A 15,700-nucleotide genomic window follows, 5' to 3' on the forward strand; every position below is an offset into this window, starting at 1 on the left:
TACTATTGTGTCTAATTAAGCGTTCATCGCACAAGACAATTTCTAGAAATAGTTTAACAATAATTTACTTGTTCAAAGGCTCCAGCGCCTTCTTCTGGAAGTAGAGAATAAAAAGTCACTTTGCACCATCCGAAACCAGTTGTTTTCTACAGAACAACCAATTGAACTATTTTATTCATTATTTTATTGATTATATTTATTTCTGAGCGATATGCCGCCTGATGGTGTAAGGCAAGGGTAGGTAACCTATAGCTCGTGAGCCACATGGTGCTCTTATGATTGGTGCATATGGCTCTTAGCTAAAATATGGAAACCAGTGGTGAGAGAGCCGAGTCCCGAACGCACCAATAGGAACGTCACGTCGGGACTGTGTCATTGATTTCATTGATACACATTGAACTCATTGATATTCATTGATTAGCAACAGCGTAACAACGTTGTCAAAGGAATTCAGAGACTTTTTGTACTTTAAAAGTCATAAAATGACTGCAAAATTTCATGTATTTTGACTTTTAAATTGTGAGTATGGCTCGCAAGGAATATCATTTGTAAATAGGAATGGCTCTCTCTTTCAAAAAGGTTCCCGACCCCTGGTGTGAGTCTTCACTTGCCTGACTTCGGCAAATATGGGATTGATTCCCGCTTGCTGGTAGTACAATTGGGCATGCGAATGGGTGTCTGTCTCTCTGTATATGCCCTACAGCTAACTGTTGTCTTTGGTGTGAAGTTTGCATGTTCTTTTTGTGCCTGCGTGGGTTTTCTCCAGGTAATCCGATTCCCCCCATATCCCGAAAGCATACATGGTAGGCTGATTGAACACTCTATATTGGCCGTAGGTATGAGTGTGAGTTTTATTGGTTGTCCATCTCATTGTGCACTGCAATTGGCTGGAAATCAATTCTGGCTGCCCCCTGCCTATAATCCACAGTGGCCTCAAATGGGCTCCAGCACCCCAGTGATTGTAGGTAGGAGCATACAAATGCTTTTTTTCAGTAGAGGTGGGTTACACAACTGTATTTGGTGATTTTTTTCTTCCTTTTTTTGAACAGATGTTCGACAAATAAGTCACATTTGACTTTGCACAATCCCCTTTGCTGCAGCACCAACGTGAGCAATACCAATTACCAAGTTACATTCAAAGCGCCCTCTGAGCATTTCAGAGCCAAACATGCTGGAGCAGCGTATTTTCCAAATTACATAAAACATGCAATGCGCAGATTACCCTTACTAATCCAAGGGACAAGTTGTTCATCTTTTTGCAATATTGCAGCATTGGCTACAAATCAAAGATCATTTTGCTCTTATCTGGTTTGGTCCTTAAGATGTGAGTAATCAATTTAATAGTGCATTTTAAATCAGGCACCATGTACCAAAAATACAATTTGAGCTCAACTCTGCCCATCCTAAGTAAATCATGACACACTTTCAAAGGCTATTAAAAAAAGAAATGGACAGAAAATAATACGCGAAACATTCCAAATGAGCATGCATTATGCCATGTAGGAGGCAGCCAGGATTACTGCTGTGTACAGGATTACACAGTAGGAAGTTGCAAAAAGCACTGATGCTAAAAACGAGCAAACTAAAGACGGGTTTTAGAGTTTACCATATTTTCAGTTCGAGCAAATAGGGTCACTTGTAATCGGTGGCAAAAGTACTCAGTAAGTAGTGATAAAATGTGTTTTAAAAAAAAACACTATCAAAAAGCAAGCACCCTATTTGTTTAATCTGTGAGTTTACAATTTTCCAACTGAGTACTATTTAATTCAGGAGAGAAGCTTCACAGGGAAAATACTTGCCCGCCATTGTTTATTTTATCTTTAAAGTCATTTATTGTTGTTGTTTGTTTCATTTTTCGATTACATAGAAGAAAAACAAAAGAAGTTTTCAGAAAAACAAGGAAATATGAATAACACACCATTAAATCTTTCTAAATGAAAATACAAAATATTTTATATACCGTATTTTCAAGACTATAAGGCGCACCGCATTATAAGGGGCACCCTCAATGAATGATATTTCTTCCATATATAAGGTGCACTTTATTATAAGGCGCACTGTCTATTTTGGAGAAAATTTAAGACTTTTAAGTGCGCCTTATAGTCCTGAAAATACGGTACTATGGAAAAAGTGTAAAACTGAATAAATGTATCATCAGTATGATGTCTTAAATCTGAGGTTTTAACTTATAATGCATATCATAACTGAATACACTGCAATTTAAATATATATTCTTAAAAGTGGATTTCCTTTTCTGGTGTATAATATGTTTCCTCCAGTGTTAAACAAACAGGAAAGATACATTTAGGGAATCAGACTCCACAACATGATGTGGATATTCTGAGGATGCTCGTGTTTGCCTCTTATGTCAAATGAACAATGTTGGCGCGTGCATATCCAACATACCATCTGTCCGGCTTTCCTCGGCACAGATCATGTCCGGCGTATGGTCGCTTTGCTGTGCTTGTGTTTGTTTGCAGGGGTCCAGCGCGTGACGTATTAAAAAAACTGCAGTGACGCAGGCGGGGATTACAGATCAACTGATTTGAAACTTTGCAGCAAACACACAAACGAGCTGTACAAACGCCACTTGGGACACTTAAGACGTAACTGTGATTATCTTGCAAAATGCACAATGGAAAACATACCATTTTTATATGAAGTATGAGAGGCAAGAAACACATTTTTGATTATATTGTTAATCATTATCAAAAATTTACACAAGAGTTATTTCGGGATTTTGGGGGGTGAACAGAAATAATGTGTTTTTGTAGGCAAATATTGTTTAAAGTAATACAATGCAGCCACACACATGCATTTTCGTGTCATTTAAGACTAAAATACACATTTATGAATTGAAGTTGTCTGTAAAGCATCTTTTGTACTCATTTTGGAAAAAAAATATTCATCAAATAAAATCTGCTTTAATAACAATAATTGTCAAAGCGTTTTGCACTATTGAATGAAAAAGTTTAGTCAAAAGGGCAAAATAAAATAAAATTTCACCATCAAACCAAAAGCACATTTCTCCATATTGTGGGTTTTGAAAACTTCAGAGTGCAAATAAATAGACCCATGAATTATATACTACATGATTGTTGTAAGCAAGCACCAAAACTATACACAGCTTTATTTAAAATTCATTCATTTTCTGTCACGCTTTTCCTCACAATGTCTGTATGGGGTGCTAGAGCCTATCCCCGCCAACTATGGGCACCAAGGCGGGGAAACCCTGAATTGGTCACCAGCCAGAGCGCAAGGAAATGGATATTTATTCATGCTCACACTCATACTTTGGGGCAATTTAGAGTGTTAGACCAACATACGTTATGTAATCTTTTGATATGCAAATTGCTGTTGCAATATACAAAAACATGATCCAAGTTATGAAATCCCTCAAAACGTCAATACATTTGCTGTATTTATTATTTAATTTTGAAATTGTCACGGTAGCGTTGCATCCTGCTTGACAATCTTCCCATACTCCTCTGGCTTCCCAATGTCACCTCTTTTTTTTTTCGAGTGTGGTTAAAGTTTTATTTACAATAACTGATGTGAATGAAATAAAAAAGTGGGCCCTGTTATCCATCCATGACTGATATTGCAAGGCAATATGGCCGTTATCCATCTACCATTGCCACGATACTGAAGCAGAAGGAAGCATTAAAACCAGCGACTCCTTGACAGGGCTTCTTCTCTGTGACTTCATAACGAGAACGAATAACGTGCTGAAGAGACTATTACTCCTCTGGATAAAGGAAGGAAGAAATTGCAGGACATACAGTGGCAGAGTCGATTATTTCTGAAAAAGCAGCTATTTAATGTTGATTAAATAAACTTGTTTCAAAAGTATTCATGTGTGTCTCTGTGCTATGTCTGTTGCCTAACGTTGTCTCCTTACACCTGCGTATATATGAAATGTTTTTGCATGCTAGTTATCAATTTTTTAACATTGATACATCAGTTTCTTTCTTTCATTTTCGTGTATCTCACATCTTTCATACCAAATTGGGACATTTTGATCATTTTTAATGGGTTTTAAAGGGTTTAGTTGTTTTTTTTAGGACAGTGAAACGTATTAGAGAATGTACATATAAAAGATTGGTCTATTCATGCAAAATCCAACTTAATGAACATGTTCAGGAAACAAATCATTTTGTAAGTAGAGGTACCACTGTACTATCTTGCCTAATTCCTTAACAAAGGCAGGATACACTGAATAATGAATCAGAGAGAAAGGACATAATGAAGTAGATCTCTACACTGCTGCAATCCTTTGAATAACAATCTTGCCAAAAAGATGCGCAATCACACCTTTTCAACAAATCTCCCGCCCTAGAACAGAGGAGAGAGTAAAGAGTATCAGCAGGGTAGTACCACTTCAATACACTTACAAACTGATGAAAATGTTTGTATGCAAAGTGTGACATTTAGTAAAGTTCTGCAGTGATTCTGCTGTTGTCAGCCTTTCCCTTAATCGACCTGTCATCTGACCTCCGTCTCACCTTCCTGTCCTCACTGGATTCTTTCCGGACCAGGCCCTCGTCGCTGGCAGCCTGGAGGCTGTCGAAGGTGCCTTGCCTGGCGTGCTCCAAGCCACCGAGGCCCCCCTCTCCACGTCTTTTCTTCCAAAATGCCATCAAGCCCTCCAGACAGGAGAACTTAGTGTCGGTGGTGCAGGCGTACATGCCGATTGGTACTGCCAGCACCATGGCGAGGACGATTACCACAATGTGGATCAACTTTTCCCGCTGCTCCATCTCGGTGATGTCGCTTCCCGTGACAAAAACCACGCACTGGCCCGGCCGTGGCGACCTGTTCTTGAGCGTCACGCAGATCTCGTATTTGGTGGCAGGCATCAGGTCAGATACGGAGTACGACCGGATGCCCGGTCCAATGTAGATAGTCTCTTTCTTGTCACCATTGGCGCGACCCAAATGAATGGTGAACCATGTCTGGTCCGGGTGGTCCAAGACAGCGAACCACTCAATGGAGATGCCACGCACCGTCTGTTTGGCGATGCGGATGTCGATGTAAACGTTCTCGTCGTCTGCAGGGAAACCAGCAAGGGATGGCGACTGGTTGCCATCAGATGAAAGGATCTCGAGCTGTATATTTGCTGAAGAGTTCCCGATGAAGTTGACAGCACTGCAGGTGTAGACACCACGGTCGGCCGTGTGGAGCGTAGGAATGACCAAGATTGATCTAATGGTATCTTCATCCACTCTCTCTTGAGACTCTGAGAAGAAATTATTTTCAGATTGTTTTAAGCAACATATTGTAACTTAAAGGAAGTCTTTGGTCTAGGATAGTTCACTTTAAAACATTTGGTTTAAAAAAAGCACCGGTGACACAACATGCAGCACACAACATGGTTTTTGCTAGTTACATAAAGCAGAAACATCTATTTATGCTCACACTCATACCTAGTCGCAATTTAGGGTGCCCAACCAGCCTACCATGCATGTCTTTGTAATGTGGGAGGAAACCAGAGTACCCACAGGCAACCCACACAGGCCCAGGAGAACATCTTCTCACAGGTGGACCAACCAGGATTTGAACCACAAGTTTCCCACTGTGTGGCCAAGGCACTAACCACTCATCCACCGGGCCGCCCTTATAGTATTTTATTAAAATTATTTTGACAAGTGACACTTGTCTTAAAGTATACTTTACAGCCAAATTGGGTGTCTCAAGTACTGGAATTGATATTGGTCAGTAAAAAACAAGTACGTTTACTCAAAAAACAGCAGGGCAGTTGACACAGCCTGCCAGGAATGTCACAGCGCATAATAATCTGAAACAGCAAGGGTGTGAGGCTTGACGGAGTCAGTGGCCAACATCCAGATTGACTCCTCTTAAAGGAAGCTTTATAGAAGTCTGTGATTAAAATGTGCGCATAAGTATCTAATTTAGCACAAGATATCAGGCGATCCGCCTGCCTGGATGTCACACTGTAGAGATCACACTCTTACCATGAAATCCTCTGATTATCTTCAGACCATATGTCCACCACACCGCAGGGTCCGGCCGGGCCTTGGCAAGACAGCGCAATGTGACATTGGCACCAAGCGGCAGGCTGATATTGGCCGATGGGGTGGTGACCACTGGCTTTGCACAAGCCTGGAGCTCGACCTCGTGAAAGAACTTGCCCACCCTAAAATCTGGCCCGGAGCAGGTCAAGTAGGAATTCATCAGAATAATCGGGGGGCTGAGGGAGCGGATGAACTCCACGAAGCCCTTGAGGCGGCAGTCGCACACCCAGGCGTTGTCGTGGAGTGCAAGGACGACATTCGGCCCAAAAGAGCTTGCCTCTCCCTCCTCCGTGTTCTGCAGTTTTTGGTACAAGGGCCAGTTTTGGAAGACTTCCTTGGATATGACCGTAAGCCGATTGAAGGATAAGTCCAAGTAATTCAGATTGGGCAAATTCTTTAACGCGTGCTCCGGCAGGACGTCTAGTTGGTTGTGCTTCAGGTCCAGGATCTTCAGGCCCGGGGCGTCCTCGAACGCTGTCCATGGCACAGAGCGCAATTTATTCCCTTGCAGGCGGAGCTCAGTCAGATTGTGCAAACCTTCCAGAGCTTTGGAATTGATCAGGGTAATGTCATTGAAGTTTAACCACAAGCTCTCCAAAGCAGTCGTTCTGGAGAAAGCCCCGCGCTTGATTTCGGTGAAATGCGATTTTTCGATGCGGATTTTGGTCATATCATGAGGAATGTTCTCTGGTATGGCCCTGAATGCATTCTCCTCCATGCATATGATAGACCTATGAGAATTCAAGCATTAATTAAGAACTTTATTAAATCATTCACTGGGAAAATGTTTTCATTCAGATATTTCACTTTGACTACAAACTAAGCATACTCATTTAAAGGATCTTTTTTATTGGTTTCCTAATTTATTTCTGAGACATCTATGTGCAGCAACTAAAAATGTAATTGAGTTAAACACAATGTATAACCTGACACAGAAACAAAGTCTACAAGAAGTCTCACCTGCTATGACGGTCTTCTATACAGCTACACCCCTGCAAACATTGAGAAAAACTTTCATACCCTTGGACGTGAAGCAAAACTATAACTAACAGGTAAAGAATCCTGTCCATAGTCCGCATAAAACTGCCCAAATGATGGACGGCATTCGTGTTCAGGACATGTCGAATAAGGCAGACGAAGGATCTTATTAGGGCTAATCCCTGAGTGCACAACACCTAATTCTTGACAGAGTCAGCAGGTCTGACCCACTATTTGTCTAAGTAGGTAACGCCCACTATAAGTAGCATTTTAGAAGGGGATTGAAAGGTGCTGCAAGCTGATGTCTATTTTCATTCTCATTTCATTTATTTATCAGTGACGTTGGACACCAAAATTGTTGTACAGAGCTGAAATAGCTACGCATTCATATTCATCTGTATTCCCTGGTCTCAAGACTATAGCTCAATTGACTAAGTGCCACAATGGTGGCCTTGGCTTGCTTTCCACTGGTGGCTTGTGTCAAGAAGTGCATCTGGCCTAAAAACTCAGCTTGACCTGTTCATTTACACAAAGATGCAACTATGCCTTTTTTATAAACAGTTGGGGAAAAACAATTGTCTGAGGGATGGATTGTTGTGAGGTTGGTTAACATAAAGTAGTAGCTTTCCGTTTTTATCAAACATGAGTCTAAACTATAAAAAAAATTGATCCTTCACTTTAGTTTTTCCTCATAGAAGCAATATTTAAGGTTTATAAAATAAGAAACGGGCAACCCGGCAGCATCACCGTTCTGGACTCGAGGGTTCAATCTCAGGTCGGTCTCCTCTGTGTGGAATTTGCATATTCAGGCTTGTGTGGATTTTGTGTGGAGTCCTCCGGTTTCCACCTAGATCGCAAATAATGCATGGGAGGCTGGTTGAACACTCTAAATTGGATTGGATTGGATAACTTTATTTCATCCCGTATTCGGGAAATTTCACTTGCCATCTAATGCCACCTCACTTTGCCACTAGGTGTGAGTGTGAGCATGATTGGTTGTATGTCTCCTTGTGCCCTGTGATTGGCTGGCCACCATTTCTGGGTGTCCCATTCTCCATATCCCTTTTTTCAAAACCAATAGATGTGCCTTTTTCTTTAGGTTATGGAATTTCTTTACAAATTTATTCTTAACATGATTTGCATCTGTAAATCTCAGCTTTTTCAAACATTAAAAACCAAAAGACGCTAATTTAACTACTAAATGTTCTCAATGATTGAACCTCTCAAACAGCTACTGTTAAAAAAATTGGACACAATTTTACACAAAAACATACTATGCAACAGAACTCTCGACTTCATTTTCAGAGCATAAAAGATTTGACTTAAAAATATACTGTTGATAGCACTAAGAAGAACACATTTCACATTTCCAAATATAGATATAGAAAAGTTTATTGAATTCAAATCCTCAATGGAGTAAATACGTAATTACATTTATTGGGGTGGTGTTGCCTCTAAGTGGTGCAAAAACAAATACATGGAGATAGCTTGAGGAAATAGAAATAGTTCCATGTCTTATTTACATGGCGTCATAGTTCAGTCCTTTCTGCTCTTGTCTCCAGCTCCAGCTTTTTCTGCATTCGCCATGCCTGTGTGTGTTTGTATATATTTATAAATCTCCTCTGAGAACATATGACAGATATAAACAGAGGCACAGACTTGACCATGTATGTAAGTGTACACCGTTCAATTAAAATATTTACAAATTATACACCTACATAATGACAATGGAGTGTCAATTGAGTTTGGTTCCCTTTGGGTTTCTTTGCTGCGCCATGCAAGGTAATATGACAGTCAGATGATATGGTGTGGAAATATTCTGAACAGAAGCGTGTAGTAAACATCCTCTAAACAGATATTTCCATGATAGTGCAGCGCGCAAAGGTCCTTTGATAGAAACTGGCTCGGGGCGGAGGTGGCGTCGGGGGTGTGACCCAGCGAGGAGGAACGGGAGGTGGGGGATCCCAACATGGGTTCCGAGTGCGGCCAACGGGAGGGCTAACCTCAGGGTGGGGCCGAGCCTGAGGATTTGCCTGGTGCTGAGGATATGAATGTGGGTGAAACTGGGGCTTCGGATGGGGATGCGGCTGGTGGTTGGGACTGGGACACGGAGGCGGAGGTGGAGGATGAGAGCGAGGAAGGTGACGTGGCGGAGGAGCCGGAGCTGGAGCATGACGTCAGCAGAAGTACTCGTTAGGCTGCCCTTCGATTTTAGCTGTGGCCTCCGAGTCCAGACTGGAGCGGGCTGACAGCAGCCTGTTTGACTCTTCGGGGTTAAGTCTGTTCAAGTATTCCCCCTCCAGCCCTTTGGCTTTGGTTCCGGGTGACAAGGTCTCAAAGGTCACATAGGAATCTTGGATGTCCTTGGATTTTTTCCCCCAGTATTTTTGGATGCGTCTCTTCAGCGCCCCGCAACACACGATGACGGTGAGGGGCACGGCAATGATGCAGGCCACCGTGATCACGATCACGTTGATCAGTTTCTGGGTTCCGGTCGCGCTGGCTGCTTCGTCTGTGGAGAATATGACGCACTGTTCCTTCCTGGGGATCAGACCCCTCACGCATACACAGGCAATGTACTTGGTCCGGGGCACCAGGCCATCGATGGTCACTCTGTTCTGGCCCGTCCCCACGTTGATTTTCCTCATGTCTCTCTCCCCGAACACAGCGTACAGTACGCTGAAGGCAGTCGTGTTCTTGGCCGTGGGAGCACGCCAATTGAGGGAGATTGTATTATCCGTGTCACCCACTACCTTTACTGAGCGGACTATCCGTTCTGGATCCTGCTGCAGAGACGAAGTGTTTGCAGCCAGGTTAATGAGGTTGGTTTTCTCCAGATCCAGCAGCGTGTCCGCATTGGATGACGCGGCCGTGTCGGTGGAAGGAGTGGAACTGTCCAAACTGGTGTCCGAAATGTCAGGTAGAAGGCCAGGATTTGGGATTGGGGGTGCAGTTGTAGGGTTTGCAGTTGGCACTACGTATCGTGCCACGAGTTTCTCTTGGTATGCTGCTTTTCCCACTGGGTTGGATTTTTTTACTTTGGCCTTCTTCTCATTGTTGGTTTGATTGCCTTCCATTTTGGGAGAATTTGATATAACTAAGGAGATGACTGCTTCGGCACTCCCTGCATAGTTTGTGGCCATGCACCTGTATTTCCCCGAATCTCGGTAGGACACGGCCGGGACGCTGAGAATAGACCAGGTGATTCCATCTTTCGACGTTTCCTGCTGGACTGTGAAAAACAAATGGAAAGTTGCGACGTTATTTTGGGTTCTCTTATGGAAGAATCAAAAAGTACAATTGGGCTTGGAGTGTGACTGTTTGCCTGTAAGTTAGAGGCTTGAGCTCCATACCATATGTTCTGAGAAAGATCCAAATGGATTTGTAGCTCATTTGAAAAGGAATAAAATTGCTTGTTTGTTTGTGTGAAAGGTTGTTGGTTTACATGTCTAGTGTTTGACTGGCAACCAGTCCTGGGTGTCCTGTGCCTCTTGCACTGCAATAACACTGCGACAACCATAATTTGTCTTTTTGTTTCAATCGTAAGCCTCGTGACGGTGTAAGGGTTCACTTGCCCGACTTCGGTGCAGGCAGCTGTGCGCTCGATTCCCAACTGGTGGCGGTATGATTGTGAATGGTCGTCTGTCTCTCTCTGTGCACTAGGCTGACTGGCGACTGCTCTGGGGCGTAGTCTGTCTTTTGCCCCAAATCAGCTGGGATAGGTTCTAGCAATCCGCGCAACCCTAACGCGGATGCGCGGTTCGGAATGAATGTTTCATTTGTTGCAACAGTGCAGATGCAGCAAATTGATTATTCAAAGTCTGATCAAGAATATATTAAGAGACTTTATGGTACTACTACCTTAACCCAAAATTTAATTCGATTTGTGACCAACCCCTAATGAAAATCTGCAATGAATTGACCCTTCCCCAACAATGATTTATAAGAAATGCCTATAGTTCCCCCAAGATGGTGGCAAATGGTGACTATTTTTTTCAAAAAGGGCCCTCCTCAAGTCACTTCATCAGTTCCTTAGCTCATAGACGCCAACCAGACGACTTAAGCATTATATAAAGAGAGACAGTATAATATAGCAGCGTGCCATATATACACTACGTCACATTCAAGCATTACATTTCTAAGACATCAGTTTGAATGCAAACAAACTGCAGACTCACCAGATCCATTTATGACTCGCTTATCTGCCCTTTGCCATGTCAGGTCAGGAATGGGCACACCGATTGTCCCACACCGGAGCAGAACATTATTCCCAACAGCGCTCCGGACCCGGGCTACGGCTGTGTGGATTTGCGGTGGTTGACAGCGCCGCAGCTCGGCGTCACTAAACAGAACACCCGACACGCTCTCGGGGGCCGAGCACCGCAGCCTGGTGTCAATGAACGCCACAGCCAGAGTGGGAGACTTTTGGAACTGAATCAGGTCGTACAGGCGACAGTCGCAGGCCCACGGGTTGTCATGAAGACCTGGAGCAAAGTGAGGAGTTACAGGTGAGGAATGGTGGCGCAACATGTTGAGCGGCTTGCAGATGGCCAATGTGGAGGACGTTAATCTTGTAAGAGGATTAACATTTAATTCATATACTAAATCATAAGCATGGCAATGGTGATGAGGAGGAGGAGGAGCAGGAGGTTTGAGATCAAGGTCAGGTTATGCCGTCATTTAAGTTGGGTGCCCTTGACCACCAGCTTTGGCATGGCAAACTCAAACAGCTGCTGTCAGTATTGAATTCAACTCTATTCTTGTTATGATACTCATGAGATGCAATATTTGAAATACAAATGAATACAAATAAAAGCTCCAAGAGACCCAATGACAGCCTGAAGAATTGTAAATGCTTAAATGCGAAACAATTAACAAATGTACAATATAATCGGTGCAAATTGGAGAATCATTGTTTCTGACATATGTAATTGATCCTCTCAGAGTAAATTAATAGAGTTTGTTTTTTGTTTTTTCGTGTATTCTGTACTTTTTTGTACAGATATAATTCTAAATGTGCGAGTCTTCATGAACTTCAATCAAAAGAATAAGCTTTTGTCCATTCAATCATTTATTTTCTGTACCATTTATCTGCACAAAGGTTGGTGAGGGTGCTCGAGCTTTTCCCCGCTACATAAACAGGGGACACCCGGGATTGGTGCCAAGTTGAAATAACGTATAAGATTACAGGAAAAAATAGAAAAATGGGTGAGCAAGAAAAACAAGAGTCTCACTGTACTGCAAATTTCTGTCAGTCTATTTAGTTTTCTTTTTTGTAATAGCAACATTAAACACTTGATGGCAGCACACTATTTAGCCTGACTTTGGAAATTTGTCTAAAGACGAAGAATAAAAAAAGGATCTACCCGCGCTGCTTTTTTTGAAGATTATCGAGTGTCTTCTCAGCAACTGCTCAACCCCATTATTTTTTTATGTATTACTTTAGTTTGAATTTTATACATATACTGTAAGATGACAAGTTATCGCTTCATTGACATTGCCAGAGAGGCTTTCTCCGAGTTTGAATGATTTTGATGGCTATTAGTTGGCTTTAATTGAATGAATGAGTTTGGGGGAGAAAAAAAAAGAACCTTGTGTTGATTTTCAAAACTTCAATGAAGTTAACACAGACATTTTAATGAGTAACCTGTACTTTTTTTCAATTTTCTGGCTGTGCACCAAAAGGAATTATCTGAATTTACAATTGAAGAGTAGTGAAATGAAGACTTTATAGCAGGACATGCTCTTACCCAAAATCATTTTGGAGCTATCTGGGCCTTGAGCAGGTTTGGGAGCCAGCCAGTTTGACAGCACGGCACTGGGCAGCGTCAGCAAACTGTTGCTAGACAGGTCAAGGTAGGTTAGGTTCCTGATGTAAATGTTGGCCTCCGCGGGAAGCGAGGTGAGCTGGTTATTGTGCAAGTCCAGAAGTCTTAGACTGGGCATGTCGCTGAGCGACTCCCAGGGGAAGGCGGTGAGTTCATTGCCGTCCAGACGCAGTTCCTCCAGGTTGAAGAGTCCACGGAAGCTGTCGGCACCCAGTGTGGACAGTGCATTGAAGGACATCCACAGAAACTCCAGACCGGAGAGGTAGTCAAATGCTTCACCCGGTATCCTCTGGATGGCCGTCTTCTCGATGCGGAGCTTAGACGTGTCCGCTGGGAACCCAACTGGCACGAGTGAAATCTCGGGATCATTGCAAATAACACTCCTGAGAAACACAGAAGAAACTGACTCAACTTAAATGTCATAATACTAACTTGATACAACCTCTGCACAAAATGATAAGATGGGTCACAATACACTGACATATAAAAACGATGAGAACTATGAGATGCAATGTACTGAGTAACGTCCTGAAACGTAATACTATCAATGAGAAAATCAATGGTGCCATACGATTCACTGCATTATGATAGTGTTTATAATAAAAGACTGAGACATGATCCCATATGGTATAATGACACAGGATAGGAGATACTGTAAGATGTAATAAATTTAAAAAAGAAAATGATAAATGATCTGCATTTTCAAATAGAATAATATCCCAGGCCACGTGATGGTGCAGTGGTTTTTTCGTCTGACTTTGGTGCAGGCAGTCTGGGTTCAATTCCCATTCGGCATTGTTGTGAATGGTTGTCTGTTTCATAGAACCCCTGCGATTGGCTGGCCACCAATGCACTGTGCCCCCCGTTACCTGTGGTTGGGTGAGATAGGCTCCAGCACCCATTGTGAGCATAAGCCATATGGCTGATGAATGAATGAATAATGTTCCATTATTAGACACAAACTATGTAAATGGACTTACAGAAAGCATGAGTACTTTCCTTTTTTTGTCGATTTTATTTAAGCACTGATAAGAATATATAAAGAAGTGTATTTCAAATGATTAATGAGCAAAATTCCAAAAATCCTACTTAATGCCAATTTTGAGAGAAAGAGTCCAGACCATTTTTCACTCAGAACTTTTTTTTAATTCAGGCTGAGTGTATATACTTGTCAGATAGAATCTTATTTATCATGATTGATGAATATTTTTTTATGTGTGCAGGTGTGTTAAATTGGACCATTTTTTTTACAAAACAAAAAACTTTAATTGATACCGATGTAAAATGACAAAACTGGAGTTATCCTACTGCAGTTCACAGAGGCTAAACATTTGCACTGGTCAGTCTAACTCATAGACTACAAATACATTTGAATTGAACAGCATGGCAGTGATTTTGTTCAATACCAATGACCAAAAATGCTCACTCTGCCAACCCTCCCTTGTTCAAATGGATGGGATACCCGCCGCCATCAGTTGCGATGAGTGACTTGAGAAATAGGTGTTAAACTCAAGTCCTTTTGGTCGGATCAAGACCATCGTATCGCTATCTCTCAAATAAAGCCTTCATGTTTCTTGCTCAAAGTATTAATCTTTTTAGGCGTCAAAGTGTTTTTTTTTCATTTGCAATGAAATTCCTTCTTCAAATCATCACAAAATGTGCTTTAGTTGTGCTTGAATATTTCTGGTTTTTGAACTCATGCTCTAAACACTTAGTTTTTACAATTACAAGCTATTAATTGATTTTGGTCTATGTGTCAATCAATTAAAAATTTAGTATTTAGGTGTTGTAAGGCGTGTGTGCACATTTTCAGGTTATTGACTCAATAATAGCCATGGTATCATATATTTTGCCTGCCATTGGGGTTGCAAAATATTAGAAATGGTTGCCATTATGATGATAATCATTGGTAAATGTATTGCTACCAGTAACTGAAAAAAGTGTGTGTTGGGCATTATATCACATTAAAGGTGGAAAAAAAGTGACATTTATTGTGAAGAGTGAGTGTTAAACAACATCTTGTGATACATTAGATTCATTCTTTTTATCGATTGTTTTTATTTTACTGCCTCTGATATGGTCCAATTAAATGGTCTCAATTAGTGTTGATGTCCGGCCTGGTTGCGCTCAAAGGAGAACATCCATGAGCACAAAATAAGCATCCCGAACTAAAATGTCAATCTTGAAAGTGCCATTGAAAGATAATCCTCCATTAAATATAATTAGAGCATGCACTCCCTGATTCATCTTTGGTGGACAAGTCAAGCTATCATCAAAAAACCTGCAGTAGACGTGCGCCTTGCAATGATGCCTTACCTGGCCTTGGAGCCGTCACTCAGGTTGTGGTAAAAACAACTGCATTGGGACGGGCAGCTGCTCACCGGGGACAAAAATCCAGCCGTGGCCACGTAGAGCCCCGCGAGAAAAACGAGGAACATTTTGGCCCACTTTTACGCAGCGCGCCTAACATGCATGCACACACTTTGCATCCAACTCTGGTGCCTCTCATCTACAGGAATCGCATCTCTCCACCGCTCCGCTGTCCCATAGTGATCAGACTGCCTATGAGTCCCCAGATAAAAAGGATAGACAAGGATTAACGCGAGGACTGGCGTTCTTTTCATTTGGATGCGTATTGCATCCCACAATCCGATAGGCTGCGCAGAGACGTCCTCTGTTTATTATCATGGAAGGCGCATGCACACACACACACACACATACACACACTGACAGACACACACATGCACGCACACTTCCGAAATGGTCATAATCCTCTGTGATGCTTGGATGATTTTTCCCCTCTTCTTTCCTCTCAAATGTGGTTTGTTCATTTGAGCCGTGCCGTGACTGTTAATCTGC

At 42.1% G+C, this 15,700-nt stretch overlaps 2 protein-coding genes across 3 annotated transcripts; both read right to left on the bottom strand.

Annotated features, from left to right (window-relative positions):
- Window positions 1–2,904: 2,904 nt before the first annotated feature.
- On the bottom strand, window positions 2,905–7,203 carry lrit2 (leucine-rich repeat, immunoglobulin-like and transmembrane domains 2). 2 transcript variants are annotated; one of them, XM_077730160.1, is made up of 4 exons: window positions 6,996–7,202; window positions 5,976–6,766; window positions 4,506–5,239; window positions 2,905–4,335 (listed from the first exon to the last, which is right to left on the bottom strand). In XM_077730160.1, the coding sequence occupies exons 1-4, from the start codon at window positions 7,112–7,114 to the stop codon at window positions 4,309–4,311; spliced, it is 1,671 nt and encodes a 556-aa protein (XP_077586286.1). In that variant the 5' UTR covers window positions 7,115–7,202; the 3' UTR covers window positions 2,905–4,308. The 2 variants fall into 2 exon arrangements, with proteins under 2 accessions (XP_077586286.1, XP_077586285.1); XM_077730159.1 differs by having other exon boundaries at window positions 2,905–5,239; window positions 6,996–7,203.
- Window positions 7,204–8,387: 1,184 nt separating this feature from the next.
- lrit1a (leucine-rich repeat, immunoglobulin-like and transmembrane domains 1a) lies at window positions 8,388–15,451 on the bottom strand. Its single transcript, XM_077730290.1, has 4 exons — window positions 15,158–15,451; window positions 12,764–13,224; window positions 11,192–11,497; window positions 8,388–10,245 (listed from the first exon to the last, which is right to left on the bottom strand). The coding sequence occupies exons 1-4, from the start codon at window positions 15,277–15,279 to the stop codon at window positions 9,191–9,193; spliced, it is 1,944 nt and encodes a 647-aa protein (XP_077586416.1). The 5' UTR covers window positions 15,280–15,451; the 3' UTR covers window positions 8,388–9,190.
- Between the last annotated feature and the right edge of the window lie 249 nt (window positions 15,452–15,700).

This window comes from Stigmatopora nigra, chromosome 12 (assembly GCF_051989575.1).
Source record: "Stigmatopora nigra isolate UIUO_SnigA chromosome 12, RoL_Snig_1.1, whole genome shotgun sequence".
NCBI classification, from domain to species: domain Eukaryota; kingdom Metazoa; phylum Chordata; class Actinopteri; order Syngnathiformes; family Syngnathidae; genus Stigmatopora; species Stigmatopora nigra.

Excerpts from the sequence above, each read along its gene's own strand:
- lrit2 (XM_077730159.1), bottom strand. The coding sequence starts at position 7,114 with ATGCGGACTATGGACAGGATTCTTTACCTGTTAGTTATAGTTTTGCTT. Across the intron at positions 6,767-6,995 it reads ATAGAAGACCGTCATAGCAG|GTCTATCATATGCATGGAGG; the intron begins GTGAGACTTCTT and ends GAATTCTCATAG. Across the intron at positions 5,240-5,975 it reads GATAATCAGAGGATTTCATG|AGTCTCAAGAGAGAGTGGAT; the intron begins GTAAGAGTGTGA and ends ATTTCTTCTCAG.
- lrit1a (XM_077730290.1), bottom strand. The coding sequence starts at position 15,279 with ATGTTCCTCGTTTTTCTCGCGGGGCTCTACGTGGCCACGGCTGGATTT. Across the intron at positions 13,225-15,157 it reads AGTGACGGCTCCAAGGCCAG|GAGTGTTATTTGCAATGATC; the intron begins GTAAGGCATCAT and ends TGTGTTTCTCAG. Across the intron at positions 11,498-12,763 it reads TAGCTCCAAAATGATTTTGG|GTCTTCATGACAACCCGTGG; the intron begins GTAAGAGCATGT and ends ACTTTGCTCCAG.